Source organism: Vipera berus, assembly GCF_964194415.1.
Source record: "Vipera berus genome assembly, chromosome: 6".
Classification (NCBI taxonomy): Eukaryota; Metazoa; Chordata; class Lepidosauria; order Squamata; family Viperidae; genus Vipera; species Vipera berus.
In genome coordinates this window covers 76,711,607-76,733,271 of record NC_138208.1, presented here as the reverse complement: position 1 = coordinate 76,733,271, position 21,665 = coordinate 76,711,607, and the positions used below count along the sequence as shown (strand labels likewise).

The following is a 21,665-nucleotide window of genomic DNA, read 5'->3' as shown; positions in this document are numbered from 1 at the left end:
TCCTTCCCATGAAACCCAATTATTTAGAATATAAAACAAATAAGCATACATTAAAAAAATTAGTGACAACAATTATGACAACAGGTAAAGGAGACATTCATTTCACATATATGACATAAACCAGATACAAATAGTCCTGCACATTTATACACCAATACTCTAAAATTCTCCTGACAATAGCAGAAATACTAAAAAGGAATCAGTGTATTATACAACATGTCAGGATGAAAATTCAAAAAATTAAAGAGAAAAACAATTCCAATTTGATAGAAAGAATTGGTTTCTTTTACCTTCATCTCTATAACAGTCTGTAAAGCTTTAGTTTTGGCAGAATCAGGAGCATTTTCAAAACGACGGTGCATCTCCTGTTTAAGAAGAATAAACATTAGGTAGATACCTAAATGCAACAGCATCGAATTTAACTTCTCGGTTTCATAGAAAAAGTATTCTAGGTAAATGATTCCATCTTTTTTCCTGGTAGTGCTATGGTTATTATTTTTTATACAACCAAGAAACAGCTACAGTGAACTGCATACCAGTAATTTTCTGCAAAAAACCCAGCATAATCAAAAGTAATAGCTTAAACAACTTTAAACATTTTTAATACCTATTAGCAATGATCTTTTCAAACTTTCGGCTTCCAGGAGAACAAAATACTTGGGGGGAAAAACAGGATTAATAAATAACAGCAACAATCTGGTATGTACTTAACAAGCTGATAAAGCATCTGTGCCAGCAATACTCCTACATGCCCAGAGTAGCAACCACCTAGTTACTGATGACGACAGCTTTTTCCACAGTGATAACAAGGAACTGTTCATCAAAACAATTAATGTGCAGCTGACATAACTGCTCTATAGGTAAGAAAGAGCAAAACAAAAATGCTTGGACTAAAACATTCAAAACACAAAACTGTTTTACGCTAGACCACAATTATTCTTGGACTAGAATAATTACAAACAAATCATGCAGTAATTTTCCTCCCATTTTTAGAGCAATTTTCATAATGAAAGATCCAGAAATATTAAATCACATTATATATTAGCATAAGATATTAAATATTGGTGTAGTGTAAGCATCAAGACTAAAGTAAAAGAAAATAGAAAGGAGTAATAAGTGCAAGGGGAAAAAAAGGAAAAGAAAAGAATCGAATAAAAAAGAGAAAAGAAATATATAAAGAAGTGATCTCCAAAATTAATCACAAGTATAGACAAGTTTAATGACTTTTCACCACTCCTAAGGTTATAAACATTTATCTATTATCTCTAAACAAATCTATAATACATCATCTTTCAGTCGTGGTTAGCTGAAAATCCACTCAGGGACCAGGAGTAATTATTTTGATTACTTATTTTAATCTTGATCAAACAAACCAATTTTATATTCCTTCATTTTACTTTTAGAAGTTGTAATGTTTAGTTCGTTCAAATATTGTTGTACAATTTGTTTTAACTTCATTTCTTCTTTGTCCTATCACAAAGAATTTTTCAAGGCTTTAAGAAGCCTCTTTTGTAATTTCCAGTAGAAAATTATTCAAGTCATTCTCTTGTTATTTATACCTCCCTTTTAAATTTTAAAGTCTCAGTCAATTTTTTGTACATCCAATGAAACAACCTTTTCTAAATCATTCTCTTGGGTTGTGAATTGTAAATCCACTTTCAATATCACCTCTATTTTGTTAGATATGTTTTTTTCTACATCTAACATTTATTTAATTTCAGATGTAGTCTGTCCACAGAAGGAGACACCATTACTGACATTGTTGATATTGACTCTATTTTCTGATTCCATTCTTCAAAAATCTCCTTCAGTATTTTTATTGTTAGAGCTTTCAGCGCCCTCTTACAGGCCTGTATACCTGTACTGTATATCTCCCATAGAGCTGTCCAGTCTCTTTACATCATTTGACTTTAATTTGCTGTAAATAAGATTTTAATCCATAAAAGAAATCTGGAATGCATTTTTTTCTCTATAAGAAAGCCTTCGCGCCCTATATGATGCATCTCTGATTTTGTTTATAGGAATGTGTTCTGTCCAAAATAATTCAGCTGTTTAGCTTCAAATTTTTAAATTTAATCATAAAGTTACATGAAAATCAATGAACAATGCTTACTCCACTTGAAACATGATGCAAAACAGCAAATGGTTTCAAACTTCCTTCATAGTAAAGTAACTGTTTCTATGGAAACTATAGAACTGCCATTCTTTATTGTTGCCCAGATTTCTTGGTAGACAGTAAAAGAAGTAGACAGTAAAATCAAATACGAACATTGTGGTGATTCCGGTAGACTACATTTATAAACAAACAGAATAGACTTGCTATTATATAACAATAAGATAAATTCCTGATTGCTCCCAGTATTTTCCCTGCACAAGAATGAATCCTAAAGAACAAAAAGTAAAGTTCATAAATATGTTGCTTATTTAGACATGTTCTTGAGTGATAACCTCTCAATGTATGAATCCAGACATAAATATATATGGATATTCACAACTCAAAATTTCAAATGTCAATCGTTTTCCAATCGTTTTCTGATATTTTGATATTATTCCCAGATACATCCCAACTCCATACACATAGAATTTATCAAATGATATGTGAGGTCAGAATGAATTATGAATAAGAAACCATTTTGCACTCAAGCAAGTGTAGGTTCCAGAGTAAGGTGTGCACTGCTTTAATCAGGTTAGAAAAATTGGCAACCGCTTGCTTCTATCGAAAGATAAAACAAGGGGGGAAAAATAGTGCAAGATTAGATGGATTAAGTGAATAACTCACTTCTCTGAGCAAGCTGTTCTCCTTTTCCTTTTGCTCTAGTAAGGTTTCCAGGTGATGAACGTGCATTTCAGCCTCTGCCAACCTTCTTGTCCGTTCATGATCTTCCTCGGTGGCTTTTGCAGACAATCCCTTGCTCTGCAGCATTTCCAGTAACTTTTTAATTGACTCATCACGAGCATTTAAGGTCTGTTTCTGAGTCTCGATGCGTAACTCCATTTCTTCCAGGGTTTTGCGTAGCAAGAAGAGTTCCTTGGCTTGGCGCTCATGCTCTGCATGAAGCCGTTGGAAGTTTTCTTCTGTAAGTTCTGTAAGTAACGGTTCACTGGATCTACTGCTAGTGTCTTGCTGGAAAAGTTGGTTCAGGTCCCTCTGGATCCTAAGCTCATCCTGAAGAGCTTGAATAGTCATCTGCATATGCTGAAAAATAAACACCCGAATCAGTAATCATTTCATTAAGAAGAAATACAGTACAGATTTAGGACACGTTTTGAACAATTAAAATATGAGAGATTGCATAGAGCAGCGGTCTCCAACCTTTCCGGCTTGGCAGCCTGGCAGGGGGGAGGGGATAGCTCTGTGTGAGCAGTAGGCAGGTGCATAGCCCCATTTGTGCAAGCGGCAAGCACCCACGCCCACAGCCCGCATAAATGTAGCTTCATAGGTGAGCGCAAACACCCACCACTTGCACAAGTGGAGCTGCGTGCATGTGCTCACAAACTCATCCACTGCTTGCGTGGCCCAGTTCTGAAAGGGCCAAGGCCCAGGCGGTATAGAGTTTCATTTGCAGAAAGATTGTATATGTTGGCGCATCTGCTTTTGAAGGTATCATATAAATCCTGTATAACTGCAAACTATATCCTGAGGAAATGGATGTTTACTTAGAATCTTGTTTAAAAACTAATTTTGGGATAATCGGGATAAAGAGTATACCTCTTATAGGGAATGAATTTGCATATTACTAGGAAGGCTGCAATTTTCATATCAAAGACCATTATTAAGAAGATAGCCTACCTAAAACAAATTGAGTTTGACAGCACAGGTGACCATTTGGTATGAATATGTTTTACTGTGTTTTGGGTAGTGTTCCAGTAGCTTTTTGATATGATCAGATGTTTAATCAATAAAATTTATTGCATGTTGTTCAAACCCTTATAGAATATCTAAAAAGGAGTTAATAACAGATGTCTAATAGGGCTATCATACTGTAGAATTTTACATTAAAAAGTTGATCTTAAAACTAGGTAAAGGTAAAGGTAAAGGTTCCCCCGCACATGTGTGCTAGTCGTTTCCGACTCTAGGGGCCGGTGCTCATCTCCGTTTCAAAGCCGAAGAGCCAGCGCTTGTCCGAGGACGTCTTCCGTGGTCATGTGGCCGGCATGACTAGACGCCAAAGGCGCACGGAACGCTGTTACCTTCCCACCGTAGTGGTCCCTATTTTTCTACTTGCATTTTTACGTGCTTTCGAACTGCTAGGTTGGCAGAAGCTGGGACGAGTAACAGGCGCTTACTCTGTTACGCGGCACTTGGGATTCGACCCGCCAAACTGCCGACCTTCTGATCGACAAGCTCAGCGTCCTAACCCACTGAGCCACCGCGTCCCTCATCTTAAAACTACTCTGTTGTTAAATAATCTGAAAGGCAATAGAGTAGAAAAGAGATTAAAAATGTTTACAAATTAAGTAGCTTGTCAGTAGAACACTTTTCAACTCAACTAGGTCAAGCAAAGAACATTATGTTCATGTCTACATTAACAGAAAATAGTCAAAACGAATCCAAGGAACAGAAGTATGCCACATATGAAAGAACAGAAACACCTTGGCATAAGGCGGCATATAAGTCCCAATAATAAATAAATAAATACATACATTTTATTAGATTCATAGAACAGAGAAAACTTTTTTTTTGTTTATGAAAGCAAATAGGAAGATATTCCAATGGTATCAAAAATAAAACTACAATTTTACATGCTAGAACTGTTCAAATAGCTATCTTAGCAAGACCTGATGCATTTTCTTCCAATGTTGTTGTTGTTAGCTGCGAAGTCGTGTCCGACCCATCGCGACCCTATGGACAACATTCCTCCAGGCCTTCCTGTCCTCTACCATCTTCTGGAGTCCATTTAAGCTCACGCCTACTGCTTCAGTGACTCCATCCAGCCACCTCATTCTCTGTCGTCCCCTTCTTCTATTGCCCTCGATCTTTCCCAGCATTAGGCTCTTCTCCAGTGAGTCCTTCCTTCTCATTAGGTGGCCAAAGTATTTGAGTTTTAGCTTCAGGATCTGGCCTTCTAAAGAGCAGTCAGGATTGATCTCCTCTAGGACTGACCGGTTTGATCGCCTTGCAGTCCAAGGAACTCGCAGGAGTCTTCTCCAGCACCATAGTTCAAAGGCCTCAATTCTTTGGCGCTCAGCCTTTCTTATGGTCCAACTTTCACTGCCATACATTGCAACTGGGAAGACCATAGCCTTGACTATACGCACTTTTGTTGACAGGGTGATGTCTCTGCTTTTTAGTGTGCTGTCTAGATTTGCCATGGCTTTCCTCCCCATCTTTTAAGCGTCTTTTAATTTCTTGGCTACAGTCCCCATCTGCAGTGATCTTGGAGCCCAGGAAAATAAAATCTGTCACTACCTCCATTTCTTCCCCATCTATTTGCCAGGAATTGAGAGGGCCAGATGCCATGATCTTGGTTTTCTTAATGTTAAGTTTCAACCCAAGTTTTGCACTCTCCTTCTTCACCCGCAACAAGAGGCTCTTTAGTTCTTCTTCACTTTCTGCCATTAGAGTGGTATCATCTGCGTATCTTAGGTTGTTGATATTTCTTCCGGCAATCTTAATTCCAACTTTTGATTCATCTAGCCCTGCCTTTCTCATGATGTGCTCTGCATATAAGTTAAATAGGCAGGGCGACAGTATACAGCCTTGCCGGACTCCTTTCCCAATTTTGAACCAATCAGTGGTTCCATGTCCAGTTCTCACTGTTGCTTCTTGACCCGCATATAGGTTTCTCAAGAGACAAATAAGATGGTCTGGTACTCCCATCTCTTTAAGAACTTGCCACAGTTTGTTATGATCCACACAATCAAAGGCTTTAGCATAGTCAATGAAGCAGAAGTAGATGTTTTTCTGGAACTCCCTAGCTTTCTCCATGATCCAGCGTATGTTGGCAATTTGATCTCTAGTTCCTCTGCCTCTTCGAAATCCTGCCTGTACTTCTGGTAGTTCTCGATCCACATACTGCTGAAGTCTAGCTTGTAGGATTTTAAGCATGACTTTACTAGCATGAGAAATGAGTGCAATGGTGCGATAGTTTGAACATTCTTTGGCACTGCCTTTCTTTGGAATTGGGATGTAAACTGATCTTTTCCAATCCTGTGGCCACTGTTGAGTTTTCCAAATTTGCTGGCAAATTGAGTGTAGCACTTTTACTGCACTGTCTTTTAAGATTTTGAATAGCTCAGCTGGAATACTGTCACCTCCACTAGCTTTGTTGTTGCTCAGCTTTTCTAAGGCCCACTTCACTTCACATTCTAGGATGTCTGGCTCGAGGTCAGTGACCACCTCATTGTGATTATCTGGGACGTTAAGCGCATTCTTGTATAGTTCTTCTGTGTAATTTTGCCACCTCTTCTTAATCTCTTCTGCCTCTGTTAGGTCCCTGCCATTTTGGTCCTTTATCATGCCCATTTTTGCATTAAACGTTCCCTTCATCTCTCCAATTTTCTTGAAAAGATCTCTGGTCCTCCCTATTCTATTGTTTTCTTCTATTTCTTTGCACTGTTCATTTAAGAAGGCATTCTTATCTCTTCTAGCTATTCTCTGGAATTCTGCATTCAATTGGGCATATCTATGTTTTTCTCCCTTGCCTTTTGCTTCCCTCCTTTCCTCAGCTATTTGCAAAGCTTCCTCAGACAGCCATTTTGCTTTCTTGCATTTCTTTTTCTTTGGGATGGTTTTAGTTGCTACCTGTTGTACAATGTCGCGAACCTCTGTCCATAGTTCTTCAGGCACTCTGTCTATCAGATCTAATTCCTTAAATCTATTTGCCACCTCTACTGTATATTCAACAGGGATATGATTTAATTCATACCTGAGTGGCCTAGTGCTTTTCCCTACTTTCTTCAGTTTAAGCCTAAACTTTGCAAGGAGAAGCTCATGGTCTGAGCCACAGTCAGCTCCTGGTCTTGTTTTTACTGACTGTATAGAGCTTCTCCATCTTTGGCTGCAGAGCATATAGTCAATCTGATTTCTGTGTTGACCGTCTGGTGATGTCCATGTGTAGAGCCGTCTCTTGGGTTGTTGGAAAAGAGTGTTTGCTATGACCATCATATTCTCTTGACAAAATTCTATCAACCTGTGCCCTGCTTCATTTTGTACTCCAAGGCCAAACTTGCCTGTTATTCCAGTTATCTTTTGGCTTCCTACTTTAGCATTCCAATCCCCCATGATGATAAGGACATCATTTTTTGGTGTTAGTTCTATAAGGTGCTGTAGGGCTTCATAGAACCGGTCAATTTCATCCTCTTCAGCACCGGTGGTTGGGGCATAGACTTGGACTACTGTGATATTGAATGGTTTGCCTTGGATTCGAACTGAGATCATTCTGTCATTTTGAGGATTGTATCCCAGTATTGCTTTTCCTACTCTTTTATTGACTATGAAGGCTACTCCATTTCTTCTGAGGGATTCTTGCCCGCAGTAGTATACCTGATGGTCATCTGAATTAAATTCACCCAATGTAACCTACCATAAAACACACAAAGGGAGAATGATTTGATAACACAGGAAAGATTATTTTTATTGATATTGAAATTTGACTCTTGTCTTTCTAATGAATAACATCTTACAACAGTTTAAAATCAAAAATAGATTCAACAAAATGTAATAAAATTGTAGTAGCATTAACCGCTTAGTCTACAGACTCTACTGAACAAAACAGAACAAACTTTAGCAGGTGAAAGTCTACAGTATTATAAAATATTGTAGTACCATCCAGAGAGAAGTCATACATGCTTCATGGACAATGTATAGTATTAATTGGTGAGTGAAACAATTATATCTCTTGTTTCTAAAAATAAGGGGAAGTCTGGTGACTTCTCCATTAGCTTCACTATCAAATATCTTTTATTTCAAGGACAGCTACAGTAAGAAATATGTATTCACATATGCCAATATGCTGCATCAAGACTCATGAAACAGTCTAAAGACATTAGCAAGAACTGCTTATTAGAAATGTACAATAATTGATGTACTTACAAATAGCTAGAAGAATAAAAAGAGACATTGAGAAGGGCTGACAGAATTTGAAATATTTATAAAAAATCAAGATCACTTGTCACAGTGTATATATAAATTGATTGCAATAAGAAACGGACAGAATAAATTGAAAACTGTAAGATAAAATAGATGCAAAACTTCAAAAGAAATACAACTAGTTTTTTGACGTATGACTGTTCATTCAGCGACCATCTAAAATTATGAGTGGAACTTACGAGCTTACGAGGGGCTTATGACCCCTGTTGGAAACTATAGCCGCTGTAGCACCCCTGCCGTCACATGAACAAAATTTAGGCACTTGGCAATCCACCCACTTTGTGACTGACTGCAGGGATGCTACCGTGCACCTATCTTTTTTCCCATCCCACCTTGCTGAGTCCTTCCAGGGTTTGGGCCTGCTTCCCACCACGCTGGGTTCCCCCATTTTTCTCCCCCATCATGTCTCAGTGACTTACCTCTTCTGTAGATCTCCTTCTGTAGAGCTGATTCATCATAAAAGCCTTCTGACAACTAGGCTGTGTGGCGCCATCTCAGAAATGGGCACCATTTTGGGATTGGCTACAAGGAACTGTGGTTGTTCCAAAATGATGTCCACTTCTGGGATGAGGTCATGCAGCCGCCATAATGTACAGGGAGGCTGAGGGGTAGAGCAGCTGGCTCTCCTTCCTGAATGTGATCTCCAGATAAGGTATAATTCCAGAAAACATAAACGAATATTAGCACAATTTATCATATTCTGATGGCAGCAAGGACAAATTTAGCACAATACTGGAAAAGAGAAACTTTGCTGATGATATCAGATTGGAAGTCCAAATGTGGGGAACAAGCAGCAATGGCTTCATTGACAATGTATATCTATAACAGAAGTTCAACCAGCAAAAACGGTTTCCCATTATACTATATTAAAAAGCAGGGCAAATTTAGACATTTGGAATATGGACTCAAATAAATGTAGCAATAATCTTTAAGGTTTTAACATAGAGCAGTGATGGCGAACCTTTTAGAGACCAAGTGCCCAAACTGCCACCCCAAACCCACTTATTTATCGCAAAGTGCCAGGGCCGCATCAGTATTGTGGTGCCCTCAGGTGGGGGGGAGGTGCCTCTGAGTGCCACCTCTGGCACGCAAAAGCCAGGGGCGCAAAAATGGACCATCGTGCAGCAAGGCGCAAAAATGGCCACCGCCGCACCACGGGGTGCAGATACAAGGTGCTGGACCACGCAAGAACGGGGCAGGGCTAGTGAGTATCACGCAGGCACTAGCCCCACTCCATCTGCAGCGCGTGCGTGCTCACAGCCCCGTGCGCACATGGACGCATGTAAAATGCTTCCCCCTCCCTTTTCTTCCAGTCCACCAATCGACAATGGTTGGTGACCTCTGCTCTGCCACCTGTACTTGAGCTTGCTAGTCGGCTGCTTCACCTCCTTTGTGCTGGGCGGGGCTCCTGCTCTGGGCGGCAGTGGCAGCCTGATGGACCTGCTGCTGCTGGCGGTGGCATGCGTGCCAACAGAGAGGGCTCTGAGTGCCGCCTCTGACACGCATGCCACAGGTTCGCCACCACTGACATAGAGCATTTATACCTAGGTTGTGGTTAGTGGCTGGAGAAATAAACCCAATAGAAGGGAAAATGTGTTACTAGACAGTTTCCCCATGTTTTTATTTATGTATTATTTATAATTTATTCTTGTGTTATTCAACTTCTACTATCCAGTGTAAGATTTTTTTCCCCTTTGCATTTCATTATTATAACAACAACAACATCTTTCCTTTACTTTTCTTCAACTAGACCAGGGGTAGGCAACCTTGGCTCTTTTATGACTCGTGGACTTCAACTCCCAGAATTCCTGAGCCAGCATAGCTACCCCTGAACTAGACTTACACCTTAAGTGGGAGACAGAGACACTGAAATGCATATAGGTAGGTATAAGTACAATATTATTTGCTTTACTCAAACTCCCTGAAATTTGCCCTCATGATCCTTAAACCTGCATACTTTAATATTTCCATACAATAGGTCCCCACTAGTTTGAAACAAATCAATCTTTTTTTTAAGCGTTTGATGAAATGACTCATGCAAATGTATCGGGGCTTTTCATTTTTTTTTCATATTAACATAGATGTCTCTGTTCCGTCTTTCTATGCAATGATTCACTATGGCTACTAAAGTAGTTCAGTGTGATTTTAAAAATTGTTTTTTGTGCTGTTGTTGAATGAGTAAAATACTTTCCTCCTCACTTGATTCTCTAAAATTCTTTGCTCTCTAAGCATGACCTGAAAGCAAAGCTCTGCTGGCTCCATCTATCTTTAACCGCATTCAAGCTTTCCAACACACTCAAGATTCATACCCAATATTGATCAAGACTGGAGACAGAGATATTTGGTAGGTGGGTGGGTATAAATACTCTCTTAACTTGGGGTTTTCATGTTTTTCTTCAACCACAATGAAATAAAATATGTGCATGAATGTACTCCCAACTTGCTCTGTGGTTTTATCCAAACATATGCTTCAAAAGGAAAGAAGTCTCTGAGCTCTCCCTTATCCACTTCAGAAAGAATGAGCTCCAAAGAGACACAGACAGAGACCACAATGGAACAACAATCAACAAAAGCTGAAGGAATCTCTTGAAGGGATTGATCTCAATGCAGAAAAATTTCTCTGTTCCCAACATCACATTACTTTCCAAAAGCCATAAATCTCAGCCAGGGTTTTAGATGCTTGTTTACTTCTAATTTAGATTTCTATGGACACCCAAATCAACTGTGAGCCTGGGCAACACCAATTAAAAATAAAACCATAATCCACTGGACTACGGTCCACTGGACCAACAAAAGAAATAAAAAGATATATCAAGAAAAATAGACCCACAACAACAGTTCAACTCAAATGGGCACATACTGCAACCTATTTTGGGGCCTGCAGAAAAAGCCTGGTCTTCAAGTCCCATTCGAAGGACGACAGGATCAGGCCTCTTTGAAATGCCAGCAGAATGCTGTCCCAGAGGGCAGGCACCACAACGCAGGAGGCTCACTTCCTCTCTCCCAAGAGAAAGGGTACAACTGGTGCACTAGAGATGAATCTGGGCAAAGGCCTTCCTAGCCACACCTGCCACTTGCTCTTTCAGCAGGATCTCTGCGTCTGGAAACACCCCCCCCCCCCAAATGCATATCCAGTTTTGTTTGGGAAACTGCAACCTTGGAAGTAAAGATGGAAACCAAAGCTCTATGAGCCCATAGCCATGCAGTCTTTTGAAATCCCTGGTTTAAGTCTTGATTCAGGGTTTATTTATTTTTAATAAGCATAACATTTGTTTGCCTTTAGCATCTCCTTAACACTTAAGCTCTAGTTACAGCTTTATAACCCTGTTTTCTATTTAGCTTCTGGGCTCTTTTGCTTTGTTCCCTTTTCTGCAACGTGGTCACTTCTCTATTCTCCACTAGCTGCTCTCCTATTAATGGCTACGGCCTCTTGTTCTATCAGGGTTGGTTTATGTCTTTATTTTTTTCCCCTGTTCCTTCTGGGCTATTTTTATTTAAAGACTAATTAAATAGTCCTAATGTTTTCTTTTGCCCCTTATAAAAGATAGACTACAGACCTGACATTTAAGATACAGCATTCAATGATCACATATTCCTGCAGGGAAGACTCACATCCTGAGTAAATCCTGGTGGTGGTTAGAGGTCAGCTACGACAAATTATTCCTTTTCATTTCAAGCCCGCCTTCAGTTGTCATTTAATGTTGGCTTTTAGTTCTACATGGATTTTTTTTCAAATATGCGCAGTAGGATATATTCCATCGAGCCAAATGTAATTTTTATATTTTATCCAATTTTTCAAATGCTTTATTATTATTTGACTAATTGCAATGAAGAATACGTGAGAATATATGCAGAATATATGTTTGATTCTTTGTTTATTCTTTGCCGGTAAAACTTTCCAGATTTTTTTTTTCGGGGGGGTGGGGAGGTTAAGTTCTGTTAATCAGAAAGAGGAATCACTTTTCTGCTTAACACAAAGTTTAAAAATAAGAAATAACTAATAACTAATAACTAACCCTGGTCATGAAGATTGTTACATTGTGATCATGCATAACAAAAGAGCCGCAGCTCCAATATACCCTTATTAGTATATGTTCTATGGACATCTACTGTTGGGAGGACGTTGGGGGAATGGATTCTGTGTTTGGAGATTATTTTTATCCTGCCTGTTATTTTTATAAATAACTCAAGGCAGAGGACATACCTAATAGACCAGGGGTAGGCAACCTCGGCTCTTTTATGACTCATGGACTTCCATGCTGGCTCAGGAGTTGAAGTCCATGAGTCATAAAAGAGCCGAGGTTGCCTACCCCTGTAATAGACCTTTCTGCTACTATTTTCCCCCGTGGAGTGAGTTGAGAGAGAGAGAGAGAGAGAGAGAGAGAGAGAGAGAGAGAGAGAGAGAGAGAGAGAGACTGGTTCAAAATTACCCAGCCAGCTTTCATACATGAGGCAGAATTAGAACTCAAGGTCTCCTGGTTTTCAGCTTCATGCCTAAATATTAGATTGATCTGTCTGTCTGTAAGTCTGCCTGTTTTTTTTGTTGTTGTGAGCAACCCAGAGTTAATTGGGTCTGGGCAGCTTCTAAATTGGATAAAATCAATAAATACTCTTTTGTTCACTTCTGTTCTCAGGCCACATCCCAACATACAATGTCTGTATCATCTTTTGTCTGTACCCACAACAAGGGAACCTAAATAAGATGCTACACAGAGCATAAGAACTTGGCATTCCGTTTCATATGTTGCTGAGCAACCTAGCTTTAATAAAGTGCTCGACGCTATTTGTAGTGGTGCATGTGTCTTTTAGAGGTATATCAACATACTAGCAAGCAACGGCAGCATTCTCACTCATGTCCTGCGGTTAAGATTTCCAGTGAAGGCCGTAACTGATGGACTGAAAGAAAACCTGCTTAGATGACTTCCAGCTATGTTTGGAAAACTGATGTTACTGACCTGGCAAAAGAACTACAGGGGGCTTACCCATTCTCTGTCCATCGGGAAACAATTATTTATTTTATTTATTTATTTTAATCCCATTTATATCCCGCCCTTCTCCGAAGACTCAGGGCGGCTTACAATCTAAGAAGCACAAATCAATGTGCTTAGCAATAGCCTTCATTCTATGTATATGCCTGCTTATTAGGGCTTTCGCCCCCCCCCAAGCGGCATTATTACAAAGTCAGCTTATTGCCCCCAACAATCTGGGTCCTCATTTTACCTACCTCGGAAGGATGGAAGGCTGAGTCAACCTTGAGCCTGGTGGGATGCGAACCTGCACTAATTGCAGGCAGCTGGTGTTACTTAGGGAGGCATTAGCCCACTGCTCCACTAAGGCTCTTTATAATTATAATTTTGTAAGACTTGATTCTCCTTTCCACTACCAGCAGTTGCTATCTGGATTGGATTATTGTGGGCTTCCTAAAGCAAGGGAGAGTTGTGCTATGATGAACAGTCATATTAATATTATTATGATTTCAATGATGTATGTTTATATGATGTTTGATTTACTTGTAATCACCAATCTAGATAATGTGTTTTGACATAAAAAGTGATCCTCCACAGATTGGCTGTATCCTTCGTGACTTGCAAGGTTTTACCAAAAGTGGCTTATTCAATTATCCATTGAGATAATTAATCCCTACGCTGCATTTTTGGATGCACTATTTGCCTAAGAAAAGGATGTACTGTACTACTGTTTATTTTACAGGCAGTTTCTACTTGCATTTCCCATTCCCTTTTTAGGACATGTTTGAGAAAATAATTTCTTGGATCATAGCCAATCTAGTATTTAACTGTATAAACTCTTTCTTGAATCCTCTGTCTTCCACTTTTGATCGTTGCTCATTCAATAATGCTCTTAAATATTTCATTTACAAGTCAAGATAACTATGAAGTTTGGGCAGACTTCACATTTATTTATGATAAGCATACTTTTTATCAGCCAAATTGAAACAGGGAACCTGAGAACTGGTTAGGAATATTAGAAGCTAATTACTTTTGGAGGAAAAAAACAATAAAAAACTAACAGAGATTTTAAACTAGAACCTAAAAAAATGATATGACAAATCATGTGATGCTTTTTTAATATCTATAAATTATACCTAATGACTGCATCTCAAAACTTCATATTCTAATGTTCCTAAATTCTAATTTGAATTAAGATTATAAAAACATGTATGAAGATAGTAAAAAAAGAAAGTCATGTAAAGCATGCCTGCTTACTTTTCTTAATTGAACTGTTAGTTAGATCTGTCATTAATTACAGCCAATAAAAATAAATTGATCTAGTGTTAAGACTTTCCATCAACCAAAAAGAGTGACAAGAACATCGGGATGAATCATCCATTTTCAAAAGGTAGTACATACCCAACTGTCATAGTAACCATGAAATAAAATGTTACTAGGGAGATTTTTTGATGAATATGCCTGATAATCAAACAGAAGAAAGACCGGAATCAATTTGCTTATATTTCAGAAAACAGCTCTATGGTTCAATGCCATTTTTATCATTTCACTTTTTTTCTACAAGACCGATTCAAAGGTAAGAACAGGTAGAAGAGGAAGGAAATACTTTTGATAGAATGGAAAAGCAAAAAAATCAGCATAGTTCTGAAAGGCGGGTGGGAGTGGGAGTGAAAAATACCCCTCAAGATTACCCCCTCTTGATTTTGTTTGAAATAAGTGCAGGCAGGCAGAAAGTCTGTCAAGCTTTAAAAATTCTATTATTAGTTCCTGCAACAAAAGAATTCTAATAGTCCATAACTTAAAAGAGTTTGTTTTCTGATCTAGTCTACTTTGAAGGGTTGAGAAGCATTTCCTGATCATATGAAAGTTTTGAGAAGTAACATGGAAGGAAATGCAACCTGTGCTCCATGGCTACTAGGCTGGTACCAGAAAAGCCTGACATAAGTGTACTCAAAAATATTATATATATAACAGATGATATGGTTTCTCATTAAAAAGAATCTAGTCAAGCCGGGCTCCCAGTGAGTGCCAGGAGCCAAGGGAGATGACATCTTTGTTGTCAGAAGGTACAGTCTTTCATAAGGTCTTTTACTTGGACTTCAGTAAGGCATTTGATAAAGTAGACCACAATCTACTACTTGATAAAATAGAAAAATGTGGGTTAGACAAGATCACCTCCAGATGGATTCGTAGCTGGCTGACCAGCCATACTCAGTGTGTGTTCCTCGATGGAACTGCATCTACATGGACGGAAGTATGTAGTGGGGTGCCCCAGTGCTCTTCAACATCTTCATCAATGATTTCCATGAGGGGATAGATGGGAAACTCATCAAATTTGCAGACGACACTAAGCTGGCAGGAATAGCCAACACTCTAGGCTTAAGATACAGAAGGATCTTGACAGACTTGAACATTGGGCGCTATCTAACAAAACGAAATTCAATGGTGAATAAAGTAAGGTTTTACATTTAGGCAAGAAAAAACAAATGCACAGGTATAGTATAGGTGGTACCTTGCTCAATAGTAGGGATCTCGGAGTCCTAGTACAGGGCTTTTCAACCTTTTCACCCATTGTACCACTTTTAGGATTTGGAAACATCCGAGTACCACCAGTTGCCTAGCAAGGTGGCAAAAACTTGATGACCAAAAAAAGAAAAAAAGAAAAAACTGTGAAGTACAGGTAATCCTCGACTTACAACTGTTCGCTTAGTGACTGTTTGAAGTGACAATGGCACTGGAAAAAAGTGCCCCCCAAGCCACAGCCGAGCAAGACACCTGCCTGCCTGCCCGGCGGCGCTCTTCCTCTTGTCCGAGGTTTTCATTGTTGTGAGCATTTCTGTTGAGGATTGGCAGGTGTGTGTGTGTGTGTGTGTGTGTGTGTGTGTGTGTGTGTGTGTGTGTGTGTGTGTGTGTGGTTTTTATTCCCCCTCTCTGCTGGGTGGTAGCAGCAGATTTTGGTCACTTCACATGACCCTGGGACACTGACCATCATAACTATGAATCAGTTGCCAAGCATATGAATGTAAATCACAAGATCCTGGAGATGCTGCAACATTCCAGCTGATCGGCGCTTCTTCTGGGCTCATGGTGAGGTAATCCTAATCCTAAATGGAATTTTCCTCCTATGGGATTTTCCCATATATTTTACCAGGAAACACAGATAGGGTAGGCTAGAAAAGTAAGCGCCCCCCAACCATATCCAAGCACTCCGAATTCATTGTCCATTTTGCTCTCTGAGTTCATGGTGACCTAACCCTAAGTGGAATATTCCTCCAATGGGATTTTCCCATGTATTTTACCAGGAAACCTAGATAGAGCAGCTTAGAAAATTAAGTGCCCTCCTAACCATAACCAAGCACTCCAATTTTGCTCTCTGAGTTCAAGGTAAACTAACCCTAACCCTAAGTGGAATTTTCCTCCAGTGGGATTTTCCCATGTATTTTACCAGTAAACATACATAGAGCAGCTTAGAAAAGTAAGTGCCCTTCTAACCATAACCTAGCACTCCGAAATTGTTGGCGATGTCCATTTTTCTCTATGAGTTCATGCTGACCTAACCCTAACCCTAAGTGGAATTTTCCTCCAATGGGATTTGCCCATGTATTTTACTAGGAAACATAGATAGGGCAGGCTAGAAAAGTAAGTGTCCTCCTAACCATAGCCAAGCACTCCAAATTCACTGGCAATGTCCATTTTTCTCTCTGAGTTCATGGTGACCTAACCCTAAGTGGAATATTCCTCCAATGGGATTTTCCCATATATTTCACCAGGAAACCTAGATAGAGCAGCTTAGAAAATTAAGTGCCCTCCTAACCATAACCAAGCACTCCAAATTTGTTGGTGATGTTCATTTTGCTCTCTGAGTTCATGGTAAACTAACCCTAACCCTAAGTGGAATTTTCCTCCAATGGGATTTTCCCATGTATTTTACCAGAAAACCTAGATAGAGCAGCTTAGAAAAGTAAGTGCCTTCCTAACCATACCGAAGCACTCCAAATTTGTTGGCGATGTCCATTTTGTTGTATGAGTTCATCCTGACCTAACCCTAACCCTAAGTGGAATTGTCCTCCAATGGGATTTTCCCATATATTTCACCAGGAAACATAGATAGGAAAGGCTAGAAAAGTAAGTGCCCTCCTCACCATAGCCAAGCACTCCAAATTCACTGGCAATGTCCATTTTTCTCTCTGAGTTCATGGTGACCTAACCTTAAGTGGAATATTCCTCCAATGGGATTTTCCCATGTATTTTACTATGAAACATAGATAGAGCAACTTAGTAAAGTAAGTGCCCTCCTACCCATACCCAAGCACTCCAAATTTGTTGGCAATGTCCATTTTGCTCTCTGAGTTAATGGTGACCCTACCCTAACCCTAACTATATCCAAGCAGTCCAAATTCATTGGTGATGTCCATTTTGCTGTATAAGTTCATGCTGTCCTATCCCTAACCCTAAGTGGAATTTTCCTCTAATGGGATTTTATTTATTTATTTATTTTTGGGACTTATATGCCGCCCTATCTCCCAAGGGACTCAGGGCGGCTTACAACAATAAAAACAACAATACAAAAATTAAAAAACGAATTAAATAACAGCCCCAAAATAAATTAACTACAATTAAAAATTAAAACATATTTAAAAACCCATGGGATTTTCCCATGTATTTTAACAGGAAACAAAGATGGGGCAGGCTAGAAAAGTAAGTGCCCTCCTAACTATACACAAGCACTGCGAATTTGTTGGCGATGTCCATTTGGCTCTCTGAGTTCATGGTGACCTAACCCTAAGTGGAATTTTCCTTCAATGGGATTTTCCCATGTATTTTACCAGGAAACGTAGGGCAATCTAGAAAAGTCAGGGTCCTCCTAACCATACCCAAGTATTCCGAGTTTGTTGATGATGTCCATTTTGTTCTATGACTTCATGGTAAACTAACCCTAACCCTAAGTGAAATTTTCCTCCAATGGGATTTTCCCATGTATTTTACCAGGAAACCTAGATAGAGCAGCTTAGAAAAGTAAGTGCCCTCCTAACCGTACCCAAGCACTCCAAATTTGTTGGCGATGTTCATTTTGCTCTATGAGGTCATGGTGACCTAACCCTAACCCTAAGTGGAATTTTCCTCCAATGGGATTTTCCCATGTATTTTACCAGGAAACATACATAGGAAAGGCTAGAAAAGTAAGTGCCCTCCTCACCATACCCAAGCAGTCCAAATTTGTTGCCGATGTCCATTTTTCTCTATGAGTTCATGGTGACCTAACCCTAAGTCCATTGTGGCGAACATATGGGACGTGTGCCACACATTGCATGCAGAGCCCTCTCTGTGGGCACGCATGCCATTGCCCCTGTCCTAGGCCTTCAGCTGGCTTTTATAAAACCTTTTCACTTTAGGTCTCCACCGCCGTGTGCCAAAAAAAAAAAAGGTTTAATCGATCAATTTCAACTTGTTGTAGAAAAAAAAATCTCGCAAAGTTGGTATTAATTGAACTTTTTAGTCCCACCTAGTCTGCCGTTACCACTGCAACCACACCCACCCAATGGGCCATGCCCACTCAATTGGCACACCCACCCAATAGGCCATGCCCACCTGGCACCCGACGATACATAAGTGGGTTTTGGGTCGCAGTTTGGGCACTCGGTATCTAAAAGTTTTGCCATCATTGGCTTAACCTATTGGCATTAATTTATGTCATTTGTATCACTATGTAATCATGCAAATTAGGTAAATCACTGCAGAAATATAGTCTATTGCATGTAAAGTTGGGTAAACCAAGGTCTACTAAATAAAGGCTTTATTAGGGTCAGGTAACTAATTTTGTTTTGAGTTGAGCAGTGCTATACATCCTTCTACCACTTGGACATTTAGAAAAAGAGTTTTATTAGGTAAAGTATAGGTATAAATGATACTATGGAAAGCAGTACACCAATACTGTTATTACATTGCACAAGTATGTAGAACTCTTGCATTGGAAAGTAGGATTCTAATTCTTAAAAAACACACAAATGTTTAATACCGTGTTTTCCCGAAAGTAAGTCCTATCCCGAAAATAGCTTGATTTTTGGAGGTGGGCCCAATATAAGCCCTACCCCAAAAATAAGCCCTAGTTTTGGGGTGAGGCACACACCTAAAAATCAAGCTAGGGTCGGGGCAGGAACTGCCCCACGTGCCCTGCACCCAGTTTACCTTGCAACCAGGCCTCTCCTCGCTATCCCACTTCTTCTGCAGCCTCTTCTGCAGCAAGGCCTGCATTTCACAGTCAGAGGCCTTTCCATAGCTCTGTTCTGCAAGACCTCTGCAGCCGAGGACCAAGCCATGGATTAAATCCATAGCTCAGTACTCGGCTGCATAGGCCTTCCGAAAAGGCCTGACTGCAAAATGCAGACTGGAATGCAGCTGCAAAATGAAGCTGCTCCTTTGGCCTCAGAAGAGGTGGACCTGCTGGCTGGGGCTGTCGGTGCTGGAGGTAAGACATCCCCCGAAAGTAAGACCTGGTGCCTCTTTTGGAGGCAAAAAAAAAACTATGGAGAAAAAAAACATGGGGAAATATGGGTATTACAGTACAGGTAGTCCTCAACTTACAACAGCTCATTTAGTGACCTTTCAAAGTTACAATGACACTGAAAAATGTGACTTATGATTGTTTTTCACACTTTATGACCGTTGCAGAAACCCGGTGATCAGATGATCAAAATTCAGATGCTTGGCAACCGGTTCATATTTATGACACTTGCGGTGTCAATGTGCCATGTGATCATCTTTTGTGACTTTGTAACAAGCAAAGTTCATTGGAAAGCCAGATTCACCTAATAACCATGTTATTAACTTACAACTGCAGTGATTCACTTAACGGTCACATGAAAGGTTGTAAAATGGGGCAAAATTCCCTTAACAACTGTCTCACTTAGCAACAGAAATTTTGGGGTCAATTGTGGTTGTAAGTCGAGGACTACCTATCATTCTGTTTTCTGAACATACCAAGTATGCCCTTTGTATAAGAAGCTGAAACTGAAGTTATAAGTTAGCCAAATCAGTTTCTTCAGCAGAAAATATCTAACTCATCTAATGTTTCTAGCATCTTTACACATTATTTTTTTATACTAGGATTTCCAAACCAGGCAAGTTGAATTACAATTTCAGTAATTCAGTCTACAGTACATGTTCACTGACAATACTCATTAGAAACAATGAAAACTGTGTTCGGGTCATTTTGGGGCAGTGAGTTATTCAAGATTGCTTTACACTACTACATTCATCAATGAATGTGGCTTGAGCTCAGCTAAAAATATCCAAATAAGCCATAACTGAAAGTCTAATGTGGGGATATTTCTTTAAAGTGAATTTCAGTATCCAGGTCTTCTGTATAAAGGGCAGAGATCACTAGTTGCCAGTGATATAGAGGGTGTAAAACAATTCAATTTAGACATGAACTGGCAAATTAGGACACCAAGTTTTCTCATCTCATGATATATTTCACCATGCTTTTAAATAATACCCTTCCTTTTTGGGCCATTGTTCGACAAGCCTATCATTACAGTGGTAATTATAGTGGAATTTAAATGAACAATTAGAAAGGGTGTGCAGAATTATGTAGAAATGTCACTGCATCCTCTTCTGTTAAATATTATTTGGCTGACCAAAAAAGCCATAGGTTTTCATGCATTTTTAAACTAAAAAGAAATATTTTATCCTTTTAGATACGAGGACAATCCATCCATCCATCCAGTTTATAAATTGCCAGAATTAAAAAAAAATACTCCTGACAGCTTTTATCATAAAAACCTAACAAAAACCCAACATCCAATTGCTTTCATTTCATATAAAAATAGCTATCTTAATGTAATAAGTATAGTTGTGACATTCATTCCCCTGATTCCTTCTAGAACAGCTCTATTTTAAATAGTTTCCTGAAGTGAGCAATGAGGATTCCAGCCTAATCTCTAGATTAAGACTATCCTGTAAAATGGGGGCTGCAGCCAAAAAAAACAACTGCCTGAAAGCCTTGCCCTTCTTCATTTCACTTCCTTCAGAAGCCATGAAGGAAAACCCTCAACAAAAATTCTAAAAGCCATAAATACACTCTTTAAACCCCCTCCGTATGAAACTCAGCATCCTCTTTTTTCTCAACTTTTCTCAACTCATTGCTCTCTTTTTTCTCAACTGTTGAAAACTCTCAGAAACGGTCCATTTCCAGAACCCTTTGAAATTTGCCACAGCAGGCTCAGTTCAAATCTCAGGAGGCTAAAGAAGCCAGGTGTTCTTGCCCCCCCCTCTCAACCTCATTTGGAGATTTAAAATCTCCTATAGCAGACATGTCAAACACAAGGCCCGGGGGCCAGATCCAGCCCATGAAGTGGTTTCATGCGGCCCGCAAAGCCATCCTGGAAACAATGAGGGAACAGCCCCCACTGTCTTGGCCCTGGCCCAGAGACCCTCCTCCTGCCAGAGAACTGTCCCACTCCTGCCCAGGCCCCCACAGGCACCCTTGATGCGAACGATGTAGAGCTGGCCACGCCCACCCAGTAGGCCATACGCACTCTAACCACGCCCACCCAGTAGGCCACGCCTACCCAGGCCATACCCACCCAGCCCCGAGGGCAACCGCA

At 39.8% G+C, this 21,665-nt stretch overlaps 1 protein-coding gene across 8 annotated transcripts in view; it reads right to left on the bottom strand.

Annotated features, from left to right (window-relative positions):
• The window catches only part of ERC1 (ELKS/RAB6-interacting/CAST family member 1), a 157,033-nt gene that overhangs the window by 126,819 nt on the left and 8,549 nt on the right, over positions 1 to 21,665 (bottom strand). For all 8 annotated transcript variants that reach the window (XM_081331581.1, XM_081331584.1, XM_081331582.1 and 5 more), the window contains exons 3-4: positions 2,780 to 3,196; positions 291 to 365 (exon numbers count right to left, since the gene is read on the bottom strand). In XM_081331581.1, coding sequence (XP_081187707.1) covers positions 291 to 365; positions 2,780 to 3,196 — 492 coding nt within the window. The remainder of the gene's footprint in view (positions 1 to 290; positions 366 to 2,779; positions 3,197 to 21,665) is intronic.